Source organism: Callithrix jacchus, chromosome 5 (assembly GCF_049354715.1).
Source record: "Callithrix jacchus isolate 240 chromosome 5, calJac240_pri, whole genome shotgun sequence".
In the NCBI taxonomy this organism is placed as follows: Eukaryota; Metazoa; Chordata; class Mammalia; order Primates; family Cebidae; genus Callithrix; species Callithrix jacchus.
The window spans coordinates 69,849,854-69,869,389 of NC_133506.1; the positions used below are offsets into that span (position 1 = coordinate 69,849,854).

At 55.0% G+C, this 19,536-nt stretch overlaps 1 protein-coding gene and 1 pseudogene across 4 annotated transcripts; both read left to right on the top strand.

The window, feature by feature from the left end:
- Positions 1-71: 71 nt before the first annotated feature.
- LOC144582546 (peptidyl-prolyl cis-trans isomerase FKBP2 pseudogene) lies at positions 72-2,885 on the top strand (annotated as a pseudogene).
- LOC100404031 (TBC1 domain family member 3K) lies at positions 72-15,477 on the top strand. Of its 4 annotated transcripts, XM_035299622.3 has the most exons (15): positions 72-686; positions 2,881-2,990; positions 5,766-5,832; positions 5,995-6,077; positions 7,371-7,410; positions 7,895-7,975; positions 8,429-8,536; positions 8,866-8,975; positions 10,204-10,252; positions 10,809-10,929; positions 11,644-11,738; positions 12,127-12,192; positions 12,613-12,712; positions 13,072-13,224; positions 14,176-15,477. In XM_035299622.3, the coding sequence occupies exons 2-15, from the start codon at positions 2,917-2,919 to the stop codon at positions 14,691-14,693; spliced, it is 1,665 nt and encodes a 554-aa protein (XP_035155513.2). In that variant the 5' UTR covers positions 72-686; positions 2,881-2,916; the 3' UTR covers positions 14,694-15,477. The 4 variants fall into 4 exon arrangements, with proteins under 4 accessions (XP_035155513.2, XP_078228692.1, XP_035155516.1 ...); XM_078372566.1 differs by lacking the exons at positions 72-686; positions 2,881-2,990 and adding an exon at positions 4,158-4,318; XM_035299625.3 differs by lacking the exons at positions 72-686; positions 2,881-2,990; positions 5,766-5,832; positions 5,995-6,077 and adding an exon at positions 6,084-7,189 and having other exon boundaries at positions 7,895-8,134.
- Positions 15,478-19,536: the final 4,059 nt, after the last annotated feature.

The window sequence follows — 19,536 nt, forward strand, 5'->3', positions numbered from 1 at the left end:
CGCGCAGGTACCGGCCCCAGAGCGAGGCAACGGCGCGCGCGGCCCTTAAAGGGACAAGCGCCGGAGGAGGCGGAGCCCGAGGTAGGGGCTTGGAGGACGTAGAGCCCTGGGCCCCGGCGCTTCTGGAAGGTCCGCATTCTCCCGCTCTCCATTCGCGTCTTCTCCCTGGACCCTGGGCTGGGACTGCCTTCTCCCACTGCACAGGGGACCACGGAGGACCAGCGCAAACCGAGGAGCGGGTCTGTGTCGTTAGACATTTCTGAGCACTTACTGTGTCGGGTGTGAACCAAGTAGACAACGTTCCTGCCATCCTGGAACTTAGGTTTTGGAAGGGGAGCCAGACAACAGCATGGAGAAACCAAAACAGGGTGATGTGTACTCTGAAAACCTCTCTGCTTTATTTACAGCAAGTGCCTGCGGAGAGACTGATAGAACCAGTAATGTGCTAACATCTAACAGCCTTAGTAAAAATGATGATTCTCAAGTAAATATATGAATATATATTATATATTATGTATCCCTGTATAGTCTGCTTTCTTTTGGAGACAAGTTCTTGCTCTGTTACCCAGGCTGGAAGCAGGGGCGTGATCCTGGTTTACTGCAGCCTCGACTTCCTGGGCCCAAGGGATCCTCCTGCTTCTGCCTCTTGAGTAGCTGGGACCACAGGGGCATGCCATTACACCCTGGTAATTTTTTTGTTTGTTTGTTTGTTTTTAGGATTGGGCTCAAGCAATCCTCCCATCTTAGCCTCCCAAAGTACTGGGATAACAAGAGTTAACAAGAGAGCTACCACCATGCTTGGCCCACTTTTTTTCTTTACAAGAAAAAAAAAAAACAAAACCTTAAAGAACATGGCGATGGGATGGTGGAGACAGGTGGGGGGGGAGGTTAGCAGGGGTGGGCAGAGAGGGCCTCTCCTAGGAAGTGATGCTGGAACAGACACGATGAAGAGAAACAGCAGAGCAGCACCACCGGGGCTGACTTCCGGGGCTCGGAGAGGAGTCGGTCGGTCGGGGTCTGTGCCCACAGAGACATGAGGCTGAGCTGGGTCCAGGTCCTGACAGTACTGTCCATCTGCCCGAGTGCTGGGGCCATAGCCACAGGGGCCTAGGGCAAAAGGAAGCTGCAGATCGGGGTCAAGAAACGGGTGGACCACTGTCCCATCAAATCTCGGAAATGGGATGTCCTGCACATGCACTACACGGAGAAGCTGGAAGATGGGACGGAGTTTGACAGCAGCCTGCCCCAGAAGCCCTTCGTCTTCTCCCTTGGCACAGGCGAGGTCATCAAGGGCTGGGACCAGGGGCTGCTGGGGATGTGTGAGGCAGAAAAGAGCAAGCTGGTGATCCCATCCAAGCTGGGGTATGGAGAGCTGGGAGCTCCCCCAAAGATTCCAGGTGGTGCAACCCTGGTGTTCGAGGTGGAGCTTCTCAAAATCGAGTGACATCAGAGCTGTAGCCAGACTGGGGAGGGGCAGGGCGAGAGGCCCCCATCCAGGGACCAGACTGTTCTAAAAAAACAAAAAACAAAAAAACCTTAGAAGCCCCCCCCACCAAAAAAAAAAAAAAAAAAAAGAGAGAGAAAAAGAGCAAGCAAGAACCAAAGAAACAAGAGGCCCAGTCCACAAGGGCAGCAAGCTCAAAGGCCTGAGGGCTCAGGAGGGATCTGGGTTGCATGCTCCTTGTGAGAATCCAATGCCTGATGAGCTGTCACTGTCTCCCGTCAGCCTCAGATGGGACCATGTAGTTGCAGAAAAAAGTTCAGGGCTCCCATTTATTCTACATTATGAGTTGTATAATTATTTCATAATATATTACAGTGAAATAATAACAGAAATAAAGCATGGAATGGATGTAAATGGGCTTGAGAACTATCTCCACATCATCCCTTCCCCTTCTCCTGGGTCCGTGGAATAGTTGTCTTCAAGAAAAGCGTCCTACAGGATGCTTCTAAAAGGAGAGCGTTTTGGCAAATTCTGTCAAACCAAGCAGAAAGAAGGGCAAGGATGCTTGTCAACCAAGCAGCAAGAAGGGTGAGGATCCCAGTTTCCTGCCCTAACCCTCAGAGGACATGGCCAGGACTCCACAAGGCCCTGCGGGTGGCAGCTTGGGAACACATCCACCATCCTCTTGAGTAAGCAGCCACCATCCCCAGGAAGCTGCAGAGGGGGCACACTGGCAGAGCTCTGCGTGCTGTAGAGCAGGGCCAGCAGAACTGTACTCAGCCTCAGCCCTTGGGGAGCTGCAAGACAGACTGAGACCCTCATAGGTTCGGCTCTGTGTCCACACCCAAATCTCATCTGGAATTGTAATCCTCCTGCGTCAAGGGAGGAACCTGGTGGGAGGGGATTGGATTTGGGGACAGTGTCCCCCATGCTGTTCCCCTGAGTTCTCAGGAGAGCGGATGGTTTTAAAGTGTGGCAGTCCCTCCTGCCGCTGTGTGAAGAAGGTGATTGCTTCCCCTCTGCCTTCTGCCATGATTGTAAGTTTCCTGAACTTCCAGTCAATTAAACCTCTTTATAAGTTATCCAGTCTCCAGTATCTCTTTATAGTAGTGTGAAAACAAACTAATGCAGACCCCTTCCCTGAGGCGCCTTCTCCTTAGGCCACCAGCTGCCCCCATGCTCCTCCTCTGCCCCCTGGTCTTGCTTTTCCCCTTATTAGGCCCAAGTGATCCACGTGGCCAGTCCAGCTCCATCCTACTGGGGGCCTGTGTGGCTGCTGGAGAGGCCAGGCTCCTTTCCTTACCCCGAGGCTGCCTGAAGTACTCTGGATTCTGGAGGAAACTGACCCTCTATCCTCATACTGGTGCAACTTCTTCTAGGCCCTCAAAGCTGGATGACGTGAGTTGGTCTTTTCTCTTGTCTCCACTTGCTGCTAGGGCTGTCCTTGGGCCAATGGATGAATGGAAGGATGAATGGACGGTAGTCCACAGAGGATGCCCCTGCCTATCCTGAACTGGGTCCTTCCTCCAATGAGAAGCCTTCCTGAGTGAGTATATGCGGTCATCCCTTGATATTCATGGAGGATTAGTTCTAGAGTCCCCAGGGCTACCAAAATTTATGGATGCCCAAGTCTCTGATATAACATGGCCTCACGTTTACATATGACCTTTGCACTTCCTCCCGTATACATTAGACCATCTCTAGATTAGTTATCATACGTAATACAATGCAGATGCTGCATAAATGGTTGTGTTACTGTATTGTCTAGGGAATGATCATGAGGACAAAGTCTGCACATGTTCATTGAGACATAAGCATCCGATTTCTTTTCTGAATATTTTCCATCCACTGTTGGCTGAATGCACAGATGCAGAGCTCCCAGATACGAGGGCTAACTGTGCTTTGAGAGTAGGATGGGTGAGGTTGCTAATGAGTACAGGGGAGCAGGTGTCCATCAGGAGAGCCCTGCATTGGGTCATCTGGATGCCCTGTCTCAATTACTGAGCCTCCCATTTTGGATGGCACAAGCAGACTCAGCCCAGGTCAAAGCCCTCCCCTCGAATGTTCTTTTTGTCCCAAACTCTTTCTGTCCCCTGGAATTTGGCATCCTGTAGGCCTTGGGTGGAAGGACAGATGAGCCAGATTTCAGAGAACATGTCTAGAAGAGTGAGCCCCTACTGTGTGCCGGGCACATTCCCCACCCGATCCTCTAGCTAGAATAATCAAGGGTCGTGGAGAGAAACACCCAATTAAAATATCGGAAATAAAAAAGAGATACCACTAGAGATAGTATTTTAAGGCCATTAGAGATACTAAAAAGTCCATTAGGTAATAGTATTAGCATTTTGACTCTGAGATTCAACAGCAGCAGTCATTTCCCTCCACCTATGTGTAGCCCAGGACCACCCTGGGCAGGGAGGACTGAGGTCAGGGAGCACCCACGGATGCTCTGATGCTGGCCCTGGGCTCCGGGGGTGACAGTGACGAGGAATTCGGTGCACACATGAGTGGGGTGGCCAGGCTTGGCCAGAGAAGCAACATACATGTGCACAGACACATTTATCCACATACACGTGAGCACCCAGGTGCACAGACACATTGCACAAAGGCGTGTTGTCGCCTCAGGTAGTGGAGGACGCTGACTCTGGGCCCTGCTGACCCGGGCAAGGCCCCATTGTGATGCGTGCCATGACCTCAGAATGCCACTTGGCCTGGGGCAGTCCCACTTGGGTCTGGGGCAGGCTGCTCTCCGGCCTGCCTCTGTGTTCTACAGCGGCTACACACACACACAGTGGTATCTGTGAGCACTTCTGTGTACTTAAAGGTTTTCTACCTGAGAGGTATAACACAGGCCAGCTGATTCATCAGAATCAGGTGAGTGTGACCTGCTCTCTTCTCTCCATGCTGACTTGGGGACAGTGGCTACGGTGTGGGCTGTGCTGGCCTCTGGGCAGCTGCCAAGGAGGGTGATCCCTGAGCACTCAGTGGGTGCCTCTTCTATGCTCCCTGTGTAGACGATTGTCTCTTTCATCCCCATGGTGGCTCTGTAGGGGGGGTGCTATCCTGAATGTACCCATTCGACAGGTGAGACTTCTGGGGTCAGAGAGGCAGTAACCAGTCTGGGAATCCAGACGTGACCATGGGTTTTGCTCTCAGCCCTGCCTTGTGCTGAGAGGGACTTCAGGCCTGAACCCTGTGGCCTTCTTGCTCTACATCCCAAATCTGTTCAGGGTTTTCCATCCCGATGGGGCAGAAACTGGCCCTGGCAGAGCCACTGGGACGAATCCACAAATTGACTGGCATGAATCATCAAAACACCTCTGTGGCCTAAGCTGGGTCCTGATGGTCGCTGTGGGACCCACTGGACACACACAGTCTCTTGTCCAGGAGTGAATGGGGAGCCTTGGCCTTTGGGCAGTTGTGGAAAATGAAGAATCCCTGAAGGGCTGGCTGGAGGGAGACTATCTCTCCTCCTCTTCAAAGGGTCCAGGCACTGAGGTTCTCCCCAAGTATTTCCTTCTCTGTCTGGTCCTGTCGAGTCCTCACCCTCCTTTTGCCCCGAGTGTCCCCAGGAGGGATGGTCCATCTAGGTGTTCTCCAGGACCAAGGACCCACTGTTCTTCCTCAGTGACCCAGGGAGATGAAGCCCCCTCCTATATGGAGAGCTCAGAATGGTGGAGTCCGCCGTCCCTTCCCCAGAGACGTGGTTTCCTCAAGCACAGAGGCTGCTTTGGAGACAGTAGATCATTTTCATGCCCCAAATCAAACACCCTCCTGCTCAACTGGCGTTATTCCTAAAGTGGCTTCGCTGCTCCGACTGAAGGGCCACGGTAGCCCAAGTGATGACTGGAGTAGGACGGAGCAGTCAGGAGAGATCCTGTTCCCTGTGGAAAACTGGACATCTGTCTGGTCCCTGAGAATCCCAGGAGGCCGACTGTACAGAGACCCTTGGTCCCTGACCCCAGTCTGCCTCCACATGTCTGGAGTAGCCCATCATGGGCCCTTCGATTTCAGCAAGGGGACACCATTCAACCTGCCAGGGCAGGTGTGTCCCCATTTCATGGCATTTGGGGACAACGGGATTCTCTGACCAGGTCCCACTGTTCTCACATCCTTGAGAAGATGCCCACTCCTGCTTGGGGCTTGAGACTCCAGAGACCCATGCAGGTGTGGGCCACTGCGTCTGGCCCGTTTTCACTGGTGGCAGTGGTGGAATGGGGGTTATGCAGTCAGCCAGCATCTGGGAGCCCAGCAGGAGCGGTTCAGGTGTTCTCTGAAGTTCTCAGCTGCAGTGTAACCTTTAGACGATTTTGTCTCACAGGATGGAGAGGATAGAGGAAGAGGATACTTTACTGGAGCGAGAGGACATCATTCTCAAGTATGAGAAGGTACAGGTCCATCTGCTCCTTGGAAGGGGGCCTCTTCCAGTGTGCCCTGGTCAAAGGGTTTTGGGCTCCCTAGGAGCACAGGGTGAAGACTGGTGGCCAATGCCCCCAGGCCTCTTGTACACTTTACCTTGACCCCTCAGCAAGGCTCCCTCTGCGTTGCAGGGACACCGAGCTGGGCTGCCAGCAGACATGGAGATTGAGCCTGTGGAAATCTACAACCGCACGGATCGGTTTGGAATTGTGCAGTGAGTCCTCCGTGCTCCCATCAGTCCCTAAAGCACCTGTCTCAGCTCAGGGGTGGGTTTGCTTTTAGAAAGAACCTCCTGAGGCCCTGAAGCCATGTCTCCCAGGTCGGGCCAAACTCCTTTCCAGGGTCAGACTTCCTCCCTGGCTCCCCTGCAGGTCCAGCCTGAGGTTGTTGGGCCAGAGGTGAGAGGCCCATCTAGGGAGCGGGTGGGAACGGAGAAGGGGCTAGATGGGGCCCCTGGGCTCTCAGCAGTTCCACCTCCAAGTTAGGACAAGAGGAGCGGGGCAGCCTGAGGGTCTAGCCCTGTCCACTTACCGACAGCCCCAGTGAAATTCAAGGTTTGTGGCCACAGGGTGAGGGGACGCCTGGCCCAGCCTCAGGGCTGTCGTCCAGCAGGTCTCCAAGGGCCCACCTGCCCCTGTTCTCCCCCATTTGCCTAGAGCCATAGAATCCCGTTGTCTCCCCCTGAAGGGGGAAAGGCATGGGGACAGTGGGGGCTGTGGCCCTGGGGAATGAGGGAGAAGACGGGCAGGACCCTGTTCTGGGCACCTCACGGTGAGGCCAAAACGGCAGCAGAGCTTGCAGCTAAAGAGCCTGGGTCTGGTGCTGGGAAAGGATCCAGGGCCAGGTAAGAGGAGCCCAGCCTGGCGCCCATCCCTCAGGGATCATAGCATGGAGAGACAGAGGATCCTGGGGGAGGTAGGGTGGAGGGAGCTTATGAGCCCTGCCACTTCTAAAATGCAGGGGGTGTGGCTCGGCTGCAGGGAGAGGCAGGTGGATGCTGGGAGGTCAGAACCTGTGAAGGCCTTGGGCGTGTAGGGTGCGATGGGTCCTGGGTACACCCTGGGTGCACTGTACAGGTCTCAGGCCAGGCTCCGGAGACCCTGGCAGTTCCACATCACGTGATCACTTGGAAGGGACTCCTGTCAGGGCCCTGTCACCCACCCTGGGCAGCCCCCATCCCATCTCAGGCCCGACCTTTCTCAGCTGCAGCAGAAAGCACCACCTCTAGGCCAGGAGGAGCATCCCATTGTGCAGCCTGACCACCCACCCACACCAGGGGCCCGGGTAACCTGGGCCAGGCTGGCCCTGCACTCCTGCTCCTCCCAGGTCCTGGCCCCTCCCGGGAGTCAGCCCCACAGGAAAGCCCTCATCCTCCCTTCCCTGTGCCTTTTCCCAGGCTGAGCCCTGAGCTGGATGGGACAGAGCCAGTTCTTTCTGGGGGTCGGCTCCCAGACCAGACGGCTCCAATCCCTGTGCAGGCCCTCAGCTCTGCTTGGTTGCCTTACAGTGAGACGGAACTGCCTCCTGTCAGTTCTGGGGAAGCCAAGGTAAGACCCTGATGCATGGGGGGCCTGACCCAGGGGCAGGGGGACTGGGCAGGTGGTGGGTGAGGCAGAGGAGGCAGCAGGCCTGGGTGGTGGCGGGTGCGAGCAACACACTGTCACTGGGAGGGACTGCTTCCCTGCTGCACCTGACCCCAAGTCACTGTATCTCTGGCAGTTTGATGAAATTCCAAAGTGAGAACCAGAGTCGTGGCTTGGGGGTGGCTGCCCACTTGTGTCAGAACCCTACCTAGAGGCTGGGTCCGGACCTATGACTGGTGTGTGTATTGCCTGAGGATGGCACATCCCGGGGACCCAAGGCCAGCTGACTGGCACTCATTTGCTCAAAGGCTGTTAGCCCTTAGAGTCTGCCCTTCCCTGGCTCCTTCCAGCTGGGTCCCACCAGGGCTCCAGAACCCAAGACACAGCATTCATGGGCCGCTCTGGAAGCCTGGTGGCTCTGCTAACTCCAGCATTCCTCTCTTGACAGCAAATTCGGCAGGAGCTGAGACGCAAGATGAAGTGGATGAAAATGCTGGGAGAATGGGAGAAATACAAGAACAGCGAAAAAGTAACGTGTGGAGGGAGAGGCCCTGGAACCACTCTCTGCAGGGACAGAGGACAGACACCCGTGGCTGTGGCCTGGCACCCTCAGCCTCTCAGAGGGCGGGGTGGCACACTGTCCTCACGCAGAGGATCGCAGCCTGGTCGCAGGCTTTGCTGCCCATTGGTGCGGGCGTCACCTTGCTGGAAGGGAATCTGAATCTAGGGCTGGGGCCACCCGGAGCTCAGGGCAAGGGCAGCCTCCTGGTGACCTAAAGGAAGGATCGAGACCAGATCAGAGTTCAGGACTCTGAGTACCCATTTCCTCTTTCAGTCCTGGGAAGGGAGACCCTTCCCTGGCTTGATCTCACCTCTACTGAGGAATCAGGGGGCCAAAACTAATGATTTACAGAATTCTCGGGTTCTGGTCCTCTCGGGGGTCACCCCTGGTCCGAGTCACCAGATTGTTTTCTGCCCGCAGCTGGTTCGCCATGTTTACAAGGGCATTCCCATGGGTATCCGGGGCCAGGTGTGGTCAGTCCTCCTCAACATCGATGATATCAAGGGGAAAAACCCCAACACATACCAGGTACGCTAAGCCGGAGCACAACAAACAGGTCAAGCCATGTCAGGGGCCCAGGTCTCCAGCTGCAGGGAACGAACATCAAGCCCCGCTTGGGGTGTGTGTGTGCTGGCCAGATGCACATCCTGGGCATAGAGCGACATAGGCACCACAGATGAGCTCGGCTTTGGGGACGCTCTCTGGCTTCAGAAACAAGCCAAAAAGCAGCTTTCTGCCGAAGGAAATCCCTTCTTTCCTTCCTTCTGGAAGTGCTGACTGTGGGACGACTGCCCTTTGGGGCAGGGAGTCTTCCATCTGTTCTGAGGCTGCTTCCTCCTCTTGGCCCTGCCCTATAGCTCATGAAGGAGAAGGGGAAGAGGTCCTGTGAACAGGTGCACCAGATCGACCTGGATGTGAGGAAGACACTCAGAAGACACATTCTTTTCCGGGAGCGATATGGCCTCAAGTAAGCCCACGGGAGCCACAGGGCCCCAGTGGAGACAGGCAGGGTGAACCAGAGAGATGAGGACTTCCCTGGAGCAGAAGCCAGGGTCACCCAGGAGGGATGACAGAGCTGCCAAGGGCTCTCCTGCCCCAGGGAGCACCTGGCACCAGGGACCGAGCAGCTCCCAGGTTCCAAACCCTGGGCCAGTCTGGAACATGTGGGGCCAGAACCCAAGAGGACCCTGAGGAGACAGAAAGCTGCAAAGAAAATCATGCACAATGGGAGAAAGTGCTCTCCCTGACCCATGGGGCCCCATGGTAGCACCCACGGGAGGGCGGCAGGATGGAGGGACCCAGGCAGCACTGACAGCACCAAATGCTAGGGGCACTCAGGGTCCTGGAAACTCTCATCCAGGTCTGCTGGGAACGTGACATGGCACAGCCACTTTGGCCACCAGTTGGGCAGTGGCTTATAAAGCTCAATGCACTTGAACCACATGTCCCCAAAGTGTCACAGATATTGAACCCAATGACTTGGAAACTGATGTACACATGAAACCTGCATGCCACGTTCACTGCTTCATTCATCGTCACTCACACACAGAGCCTTTGGGGACGACCGTCAGCATGGGAATGGGGCGAGGAAGGTTGGTTCTGCCTTGAAGCAGTGAGAAAAGGGAACAAGCCGGTGATGCCCACATGAACGTGGGTGGAACCTAGATGCATTTTGCTAAGAGAAAGAAGCCAGACTCAAAAAGCTACCACTGTAGGATTCCCATTCATAGGCCATTCTGGAAAAGGGCGAACCAGAGGGACTGAGAACCGGTCTGGGTGACCAGGAGTTGATGGAATGGGGAAGGTGGGCTGCATAGAGGCCACTCTGGAGACTTGAAGGATGAAGGAGTCGCTCCCGGAGGGGCTGGAGCAGTGGCCGGAGACTCTGCACATTGGGTTAGAACGGTGGCAGAACTGTACACCCAAAGACTGAACTGGCGTGTGTGCAAACTGAAAAAGAAATCAATCAAAGCAAAAATGATTACTCAACTCACTGTCCAACTGGGATATGTGCATTTCATAGATGTGGACTTTACTGAAAGATTTCTTAAACAGTCAAAGGCCCGGGAGCGCTCACTGCTTGTCTGGTGAATCATCTGAACCTGAAATGGGATTTGCTGTTAGGGTTTGTAGACAAAGTGAAACTAATAGCATCTCCACAAAAGAAACGAAAGCCCCCTTTCTCTGTCTCCTAGGCAGCAGGAACTATTCCACGTCCTGCTGGCCTATGCAGAGTATAATCCGGTGAGTATTCCGGGCAGTGACCATATTCCCATATTCACGGCCATATTCCCGGGTCATATTCCCATGATCACTGGCGTGGGTGTCTAGTGGGGGTGTCGTTGCTTCTTTCCAAGTCAGTATTTGTGAGCCACCAGGATACAGAAGGCATGACTCTAGCTCACCGCTGGCATAAACCTCCAAGCAAGGGGGGTGGTCTCAAGGGGTCAAACTGAGTCACAAAAGAGTCAGGGCCCTGACTCCTGGTGTCACCTGGGCCTGACAGAGCAAGAAATGACACCTTCCTCCTGGGGCTGCCCCAAAGCCCAGGAGCCTGGCGGTGTCGCACGCAGGACAGTGCTCTCAGGAGACATTTTGACCAATTGCTGAAGTGCCTGATGGACATCGCTCTTGTCACGAAATGAAATGAATTTGCATCCCGAGGAAGCTGCTTCTTCAGAGGAAGCCTCCCCAGTCACCTCTGTCCTCTCCAATGACATGAGTCCTCCCAGGTGACCTCAGCACCCGGGTGATATCCTTCCATGATGATGTCCTTCCACGGTGACTCTGGCTCTTGCAGGAGGTGGGCTACTGCAGAGACCTGAGCCAGGTGGCTGCCTTGTTCCTGCTGTACCTTTCCGAAGAGGACGCATTCTGGGCACTGGCACAGCTGCTGGCCACTGAGAGGCACTCCCTGCAGGGTAGGTGGACAGGTGCCCCTGGGACCTCTTGCTACCAAACCTGGGGATGGCCACCCTGGCCAGGTGATCACAACTTTCAGTGAAGGCATCTTCCTGTGTCGCCAGCTTGTTGGGAGCCTTTAGGATGTCTCTGCTGAGGGTCCCACAGGAGCTGGGGGCTGACTCCCGGAGCCCAAGCCAGACGCCTTTCATCCCCATCAGCAGAAGGCATCTCACCCTCCCCATGGCTGACCTCGGTGTCCTGGAGCCATGCCCTCCAGCTCTGATTCTGTGCAGCTGACTCTCCCCTCCCTGACAGTCTTCCTGCCCTTCAGCTGCCTGGGCTCCAGCTGCCCTTGGTCCCCACGAATGGGCTGACTGAGCCCAGAGGGCAGCATCTTCCCATCCCGTGTCCTCTGGCCCGATGCCACTTCCAGGAGACGACCACGAAGGCCAGCACCCACTGTGTTCTGGCTGCCCTCTGTCCTGACCTCAAAGTCAGTCTTGCCCTCCCAGCACCCTGGCCCAGGAGGCCTCCAGGAGCACCTCCAGCCAGGCTCCAGGAGATGTTCCCACCCCTTCTCCCCAGGGCCAAAACTGCATGCTGGGGTCAGCAGATGGGAGGGTGGGAGGCCTCAGGGATTGGGGGCTTCTGCAGCTCCCCAGCTCTTCCAGCTGACGGCTCCACATCTTGGGAGAGGGCTCTGATTTCATGATGGGCTGGGGGCTTCTCAGGATTCCACAGCCCAAATGGTGGGACAGTCCAGGGACTCCAAGACCATCAGGAGCATGTGGCGCCCTCGTCACAACCCAAGACCATGTGGCATCTGGTGAGTTTATGGTCCTCTGACTCTTTTTCAGAGGCCCTGCATCACAAGGGCTGGAGGAGCAGGGGGGCTGGAGCCCCTCCTGGGGCTGGTGACAGGCTGAGTGGCGGCCAGGGCCTGACCTGGGACATGGGGTTCTCTGTGGGCTGGGATTTGGGGCTTTTTTTCCAGCCCTGGAGGAGACAGAGGTACAGGGACTGAGACCCAGTTCCCGCAGATCAGGGCCAAGGGCAGTGTGTTTCCCAGGAGTGCGGGAAGGGGAAGGTGTTGTGGGGAGCCCTGGACACCGCCCAGTGTACTACACTTAGGGAGGGGTCTTCAGTGGGCCCTGGAAGAGGGAGGTTTCTAGAGCAGCCCAGGGGGCCCTGAGAACCTCTGTTCCTTCCATTAGGACAAGGAAGGACGAGGCGCACAGGGTTCCTCATTAGGCTGCCTTCTCCAGATGCTCAATGATGAGGTAAGGAGGCACAGGGCGTCTCGGGGACCCTCCTTGCCGTGCAGTGCCTGCTCACCCCCAGCCCACAGGAGGCACATGCGGGTCCCCACAGGACACACAGCAAGACCCTCTGCCCCAGAGGTATCATCCCAATGCAGAGGCAGGGGCTGGGGACCAGCCTCATGACAGACTGGCCCAGGATCTGACTTGGGAGGGCGAAGGGAAGCCTCGAGCCCCTCTCTCCAAAAGCCACATCCCCACTGAAATGAATGCCCCCCATGAGGAGCTGTGAGACCTTGTCTGACCCAGCCTCCCGGAGGGGTCAGGCCACCCTCATGGGGAGGGTCACTGACTCTGGGGACTGAAGCCCCAATGGGCCCAGCTTGAGCCACAGCCTCAGCCTGGAAGGGCCAGGTCCTCACACACCTGCTGTCCCCACAGATCTCTCTCGGCCTCACCCTGCGCCTGTGGGATGTCTATCTCATGGAGGGGGAGCAGGCGCTGATGCCCATAACGAGAACCATTTTCAAGGTTCAGAGGAGTAAGTCAACCTGTGACCTGGGGAGCACTGGGGTCAGAACCCAGTTGACCCGAGGGAGCTTCCTCACACTGTCCTCATGATCCTCTGTTCTGGCCCAGAGGGAGGTCTGGCCGGGTGGGCTGGGAGGGCACAGTGACACTGAACCCATCCCCCACATGACCCAGATGAAAGTCGGGAGTGTGGTGAGCACTGCCCTGCCCAGGCCGCCCCCCAGCCACAGCCTCCTGTGCACATCTGAACCCCTGGGGTGGCCACAAAAGGATCTGGCACCGCCCAGTGGGAGACTGAAGTGGCCAGGGGGTATGGGCTCTGACCCCTCCCAGGGAACTCTCCTGGCCTGATGCCCACCCTGTCCCTAGAGCCCTTCCTGAGAACATCAAGGTCTGGCCTGTGGGCACGTTTTCGGGACTTGTTTTCCCATACCCGGGTGTTGAATGATGAAAAGCTGTTGAAAGATCTTTGGACCTCCAGGCAAAAAATGAGAAAGAAGCACGAGGACCTGCCATCCCCAGGTGGGCTCCAGTGCCAGGTCCCCTCCCGAGTCACCCTCTGGGGAAGTCAATAGTGGGGGAATGCCTGGGATCCTCAACCCTACTACCTGGCCCTCCCTCTTCAGCCTTTCTTCCTCCTCTTCCTCCTAGACTGTAAGAAAGTACAGTAGGCCCACCGGTCCTCAGGACAAGCGCTCAGTGCGTGTGGACTGGACGTGCTGTGCACGCAGGAGGGGAATGTGGGCAAGACCCTCCAACAAGCCCCCTTCCACTTTCCATGGTGGTCCATTGTCCCCCTCATGGGGCCCTTGAGGGCACTGGAGGAGCCAGACCCATTTGTGGGAGCCCCCGTCCCTCCCTGTGAGCACTGACAGCCTCAGAGAGCAGCAGAGGCCCCTCACTCCTGCACACACCTTCAAGGGTGCCAGGACCACAACCTTGACCCAGGGAGACAAGGGAATTGGTGTTCCTGACCCCCAGAGCATTCAGGGACAGGACACAGGTGGGATCCTGGGCCCAGAGCCAGAGCCCAGAGTTCAGCCAGATGTGGGAATGGTCAGTGCTGGCATGGACTGGGCAGATCAGGAGAGCAGAGGGTGACCCACGTCCAGGCCCAATCAGGTCCCCATGGGAGGTGGCAAGGGGGCTGGGTGACAGCCAAGGCCCCTCCCACCTGAGTTCTGCCTGGGGGCTGTAGTCCTGGGAGGAGGGTGTGTGGCAGGAAGCCCCCAACCAGCCTGAACCCTAGGGGGCAGTCCCAGGAGCCACCTGCCATGCCCGGACGGCGTCCTCACCCCAGGTGGCATGCTCCTCTCCCTCTGGGATCAGCAGACTACAGGTGTGTTCTCAGTGTCAGACACAGGGACCACACAGAGCCCCCCAGGACTGCAGAGACCCAGGCATGTGGGGCCCAGCCCGGAAAGGCCTGCATGGGCTCACTGGAGACGCCGACCGTACCTGTTTTCCTTTCAGCCAAACCCGAGGAAGGGTCCTCGGCACCCAGGCCCATGCTGGCTTCACCTGGCAGGAACACCCACTGCAAGGGGGACAGTCAGCCCCCTCCCAGCCCAGCAACTCGGTTCCAGCGGCCCAGTTGGTCAGCTCCCCCAGCATGGCCAGCTTGTTCTTTCACACCCTGTCCTGGTGGGGCTGTCTGTGAAAACACCTACCCTGGGGGCGCTCAGGGTGTGTCTAGCCTGGCCCTTGCTCAGGGAGGACCCCCCCATTCCTGGCGATTCATAGAATGGAATTCTATGCCCCAGCTCCCGACTGACCTAAATGTGGGGGGCCCTTGGTTTCCCTGGTATCATTTTGAAAAGAGCTGCTGGGTCCGTGTCCCTTCTAACTGTGTCCTGGACATCCCTGGGACCATGGAAGCCCATGGGGACCCTGACACCAGGCCCTGCCCAGGCCTATCAGGACTAAGAGGAAGGTTGGGAGATATCCCCACTGCAACATGGGCACCTGTATTTGGCCCCTTGGCCAAATGACTGTGACTGGAAGGAGCCAGGGGGGCACCCCGCAGGCTCCCAGCCCTAATCCTAACACTAACCCTGACCCTGACCCTAACCCTAACCCTAACCCTAACCCCGCAGCCCCAGACACCTTGGAAAATCCCGTTCAATGGGGAGCCTTGTCCCATTAAAACTGAGAGAGAGAGAGAGAGAGAGAGAGAGAGAGAGAGAGAGAGAGAGGAGAGAGAGATAGGAGCATGGCATCCCCGAAGCCCTGGCCAGCCAGCAGCATGCCCCAGGGCCTCTGTACAAACCTGTGGGAGTGTTCCCCTCCCAAGGCACAATTCCCAGGCCAAGAGGGGCCTGGCCTAGACCCCCAACCCTGGGACGAGAGGGGCACCAGGGGTATGTTGGGCTCCCAGCTGTAGTCAGCGTGACCATGCCGGGGACCCTGGCACTGGAGAGCTCTGCCACTGTCCCAGAACGAGGCTAAAAGCCTTGCAGCCACTGCTGCAGCTTCGCCACCACCAGCTGCCTTCCAGCTGCCAGTGCAGGCTTTCCCAGTACTCCCACCGAAGAGAATTACAATGGAGGATGATGTTGGTACTGAGCTGAGCAAAACAGCACACCCTGTGGATGGAGCCGGCTTCTTTCCCGGCCACCTCGTTTGCTGGATGGGCCCACGGAAGAAGTGGCCTTGAGACGGGCATGGGGACTAAAGAGGCTCAGCATCCTGCACCTGCCCTTACCAAGGCTCACCAGGCTGACACCACTGCTGACCACCTTTATGCTGTAAAATAAACGTTTACTGGTGAAAAGATTTTGCACGTGTATCTGCCACCCAGCTGCCCCGAATAATGACGTTTTGCATTACCATGGCACACTTGTCAAAAGGAAGAAATTTAGGCCAGGTGTGGCGGCTCATGCCAGTAATCCCAGCAATTTGATAGGTGGAGGCGGGAGGTTCAGGAGTTTGAGAACAGCCTGGGCAACATAGGTAGACCCTGTCTCTAGAGAAAAGTCAAAGAAATTAGGCAGGCGTGGTGGTGTGTGCCTCTAGTCCCACTGAGTCAGGCGGCTGAGGAGGGAAGATTGCCTGAGCCCGAGTTCCAGGAAGCAGTGAGCTATGATCAATCACAGCCTCCACTCCAGCCCAAGTCACAGAGTGAGGCTTTATGTTAAAAAAAAAAAGGAAGTTAACAGGGTGCAATCCTATTAACTAAATGATAATGTGAACCATTATCTAAGGTTATTAATGCAGTAATTATATGAATATGGTGACATTTATTCAGATTTCACCCATTTTTGTCTAACTTCTCACACCGGTCCCAAGATCCCACCTCGGACTCACCCTCTGCCTTCAGCTCATGTCTTCTCGGCTTCCTCCAGATGGTCCCGCCAAACACGCACCTGGGCTGGAGGTAGAGCTGATTGCTCCTGGGCTCCATGCCTCCGCAGCATGTTACCGTACTGAGTACTGGGGACGATGGGAACATAATGGTGGCTATCTGTGTGAACACAGAAAAGGATCCTAGAATTACAGTATAAACAATAAAAATGGTACACCTGGCCAGGTGGTTCATGCCTATAATCTCAGCACTCTGGGAAGCCAAGTTGGATCACTTGGGCCCAGGAGTTCTAGACTAGTCTGTGCAACATAAGAAGACCCCATCCTATCTCTCGTTTTTTTTTTCGTTTTGTTTTGAGACAGTCTTGCTCTGTCGCCCAGGCCAGAATGTGGTGGCGCGACCTCAGCTCACTGCAACCTCTGCCTCCCAGATTCAAGTGATTCTTCTGCCTCAGCCTCCTGAGTAGTTGAGATTACAGGTGCATGCCACCACACCTGGCTAATTTTTTGTATTTTTAGTAGAGATGGGGTTTCACCATGTTAGCCAGGTTGGTCTCCATCTCCTGACCTCGTAATCTGCCCACCTCGGTCTCCCAAAGTGCTGGGATTACAGGCTTGAGCCACCATGTCCGGCCACCCCATCTCTTGTTAAATATCAGTTTTTAGAGACTGTACAGCTGTATAGGGCAGCTCCATTATAACCTTATGGGACCACCATCCTATATGTATTCTGGCATGGACTGAAGTGTCGTTATCTGACAGGCGATTGCATAAGTAATCTAGAGGTGATTTAAAGTATATGAGAAGAGGTACTTAGATCATATGCAAATACTGCACCATTTTATATCAGGACTTGAGCATCTGTGGATTTTGATATCTGTGGGAGATGGTGAAACTGATTCCCTACATACATTTCAGGCCCCACGAAAGGCTCAACTACCTGCACCCCAGCCCCAGGTAAACTCTATTACTGAGATTAACTTCTATTACTGACGATAACTTCGTGTAAATGGAATCACACATTATCTGTCCTTATAGGTCTAACTTCTATCCCTCACACATGAGGTGTGCGAGATTCATTTGCATGTGTAGGCGTAATGTATTCATTTTCTTTGCTGTATCATATTCTAGTCTTGAATGTACCATGGTTTTTACTCCATTCTTCTGTGATGAATATTTGGGAATTTCCAGTTTGAGGCTATTACAAATTGTGCTGCTATGAGGATTGTTTTACTTGTATTTTAGTGAAGTTATAGACACATCTTGTAAGGTACACGCACAGGGAGGACATTGCTAGCTCCTGGGAGGCAAATATCTAGCTTTGGTGAATATTGCCAAATCATTCTCAAGTGTTTGCTGCACTTTACCTGCTCATCCGTGAGCTGGAGCGTTCCATCAGCAGCTTGGGCTGTCTCAGAAAGACCTAGGTTCAATCCATTCAGCCACTTAGTAGCTGTGTCCCTTTGGGCATACCATGTAACTTCTCTGAGCCTCAGTGTCCTCATCTGTAAATTGGGCTGCTGGCAGTCCTTACCTCGCAGGGCCACCGTGAGGACTAAGTGAGAGGAAAGCTGACTCCCTGAGTGACCCCACTTCTTTTTCTCTCAGACTCAACAGGAAGACGCCTTCACCGCCCAATGTGAAGGTCACGGGAGGACGCGCAGCCCCAGCGCTCCCCTGTCTCAGGACTATAAGTCCTGGATTTTTGTTTCCAGAAACTGCCACCCTGGGGATGAGGATGGCTCTCAAGTCCCCAAAACCTGTGCTCCCACCCCATGAAGGCGGCATCTTCAGCAGTGGGGAAAGGGCTGCACTGTGCCCCCTCACTCTGGCCACTGTCTGCCCTCATGACTCAGAGCCCAGTGAGGTCCCCAAGCAGAGCAGTGCAGGGTCTGGCCCCAGCCCTGGGCTCCAGACATCCCAGTCACCCCACCTGCCCCGACCCTGCTGTCTCCATCCTTCACCTGCCCCGACCCTGCTGCCTCCATCCTTCAGCCTGTGCTTGCCCCCTTCACAGCTCAGGACATTTTAGCTCCTTACATGTCACCATTGTCTGTCTCCTCAAGAGGAGCGCAGCACAAAGGCAGGGAACTCGGTCAGTCTATGGATGTGTCTCTGGTATCTGGGAGATTAGAAGCTCCATACATACTTGCCCAGTGTCTTTGTGCATTTCACTAGAAGACAGCTCTGGAAGTGAGAAGAGGCCCTCCTGAGGTGACGGTGCATAGCTGCATAGCTGGCATTTCCCAATTATTCTTGGCATGCCGGGTGCTGAGCTGGACCATGGACAAGCACCCATGGGGTGCCAGATTACAGGTGTGAGCTATGGCGCCTGGTAGGAAGTATTGTTTATTTCTGTATTCAAATTTGCACTTTCTGAGTTTATGTAACTGGCAGGCACTGCTTTTGTTATTAGGAACGGTAAAGGTATAGAAAAAAATGTATAGATAAAAGCAGAAAACCAAATCACAGCTACAATAAAATCCTCACTTTTCAATAAAATGTGCAGAGAAGAAAGATGGAAAACAAATGCAGTAGGCCAGCATGTTGGCTCATGCCTGTCATCCCAGCACTTTTGGAGGCCAAGATGGGAGGATTGCTTCAGGTCAGGAGTTTGAGACCAGTCTGGCCAACACAGTGACAACCCGTCTCTACTTAAAAAAAAAAAAAAATTATCAGGGTGAGTTGGCAAGCACCTGTAACCCCAGCTACTCAGGGGGCTGAAGCAGGAGAATTGCTTGGACCTGGGAGGTGGAGGTTGCAGTGAGCCAAGATCTTGCCACTGCTGTTCAGCCTGGGTGACACAACGAGACTCCATCTCAAAAAACAAAAAGAAACTTTAATAGCTGTTGTCTCTGAGGGCTGGGGACACCAGGAGACTTCCCTTTTCTGGCTGATTTTTTATATGCTCATATCCAGATTTTAACGTATTGTATGAAATTCCTTTAGCAGCCTCCTAATTACTCTCCCTGCCTCCACTCCTGCCTGTGCCTGCCATGTTGTGCTAGAGAAAGCAGGTTGCTCCAAGAAAAAGTCTTTGTTCTCTGAGCCTAGTTGACTTCTGCTTACCCATCGGTACTGTCCTCAAGGTCTCCCCAACTTCTTTACGGAAGGCTTCTGCAGTGGATGCTGTGACCTGCCACCCAGATGTCCACTTCAGGACCGGAGCCCTCATTCCCCAGCTGCTAGGAGACTTGGAGATGGATGCTTGCAGATGATTCTCACTCCGGGAAATGTCCCGGCTGACGGAGCTGCCTGGGGACAGCCTATCCCCACTGCCTAGTCCACTGGAGCAGGGAGAAGCAGTGGGCAATAAAAGCCCAGACCGCGTGCCTCCATTCAGTGCAACTCTGAAGGGTCATCTACCCTCCAGAGCTCCCTGTGGGAATGGCTAAGGCCTTTGTTGCAACTGCACCGCAGTTTCTCTGTCTAGCCAGGCCTGGTAGCTTCACCCTCTCACAGGTGCTGGTCCTCAGGGCATTTCCCAAGGAAATTATTTAACCAGCAACACCTTCTTGACCTCGCAGGCCA

What these genes read in the sequence shown, in the direction of transcription:
- LOC100404031 (XM_035299622.3), top strand. Translation starts at nt 2,917, where the DNA reads ATGGACGGTAGTCCACAGAGGATGCCCCTGCCTATCCTGAACTGGGTC. An exon ending in AATACAAGAACAGCGAAAAA is followed by an intron (nt 7,976 to 8,428) that starts GTAACGTGTGGA and finishes TTCTGCCCGCAG; the next exon opens with CTGGTTCGCCATGTTTACAA. An exon ending in TGAGAGGCACTCCCTGCAGG is followed by an intron (nt 10,930 to 11,643) that starts GTAGGTGGACAG and finishes GGGGCTTCTCAG; the next exon opens with GATTCCACAGCCCAAATGGT.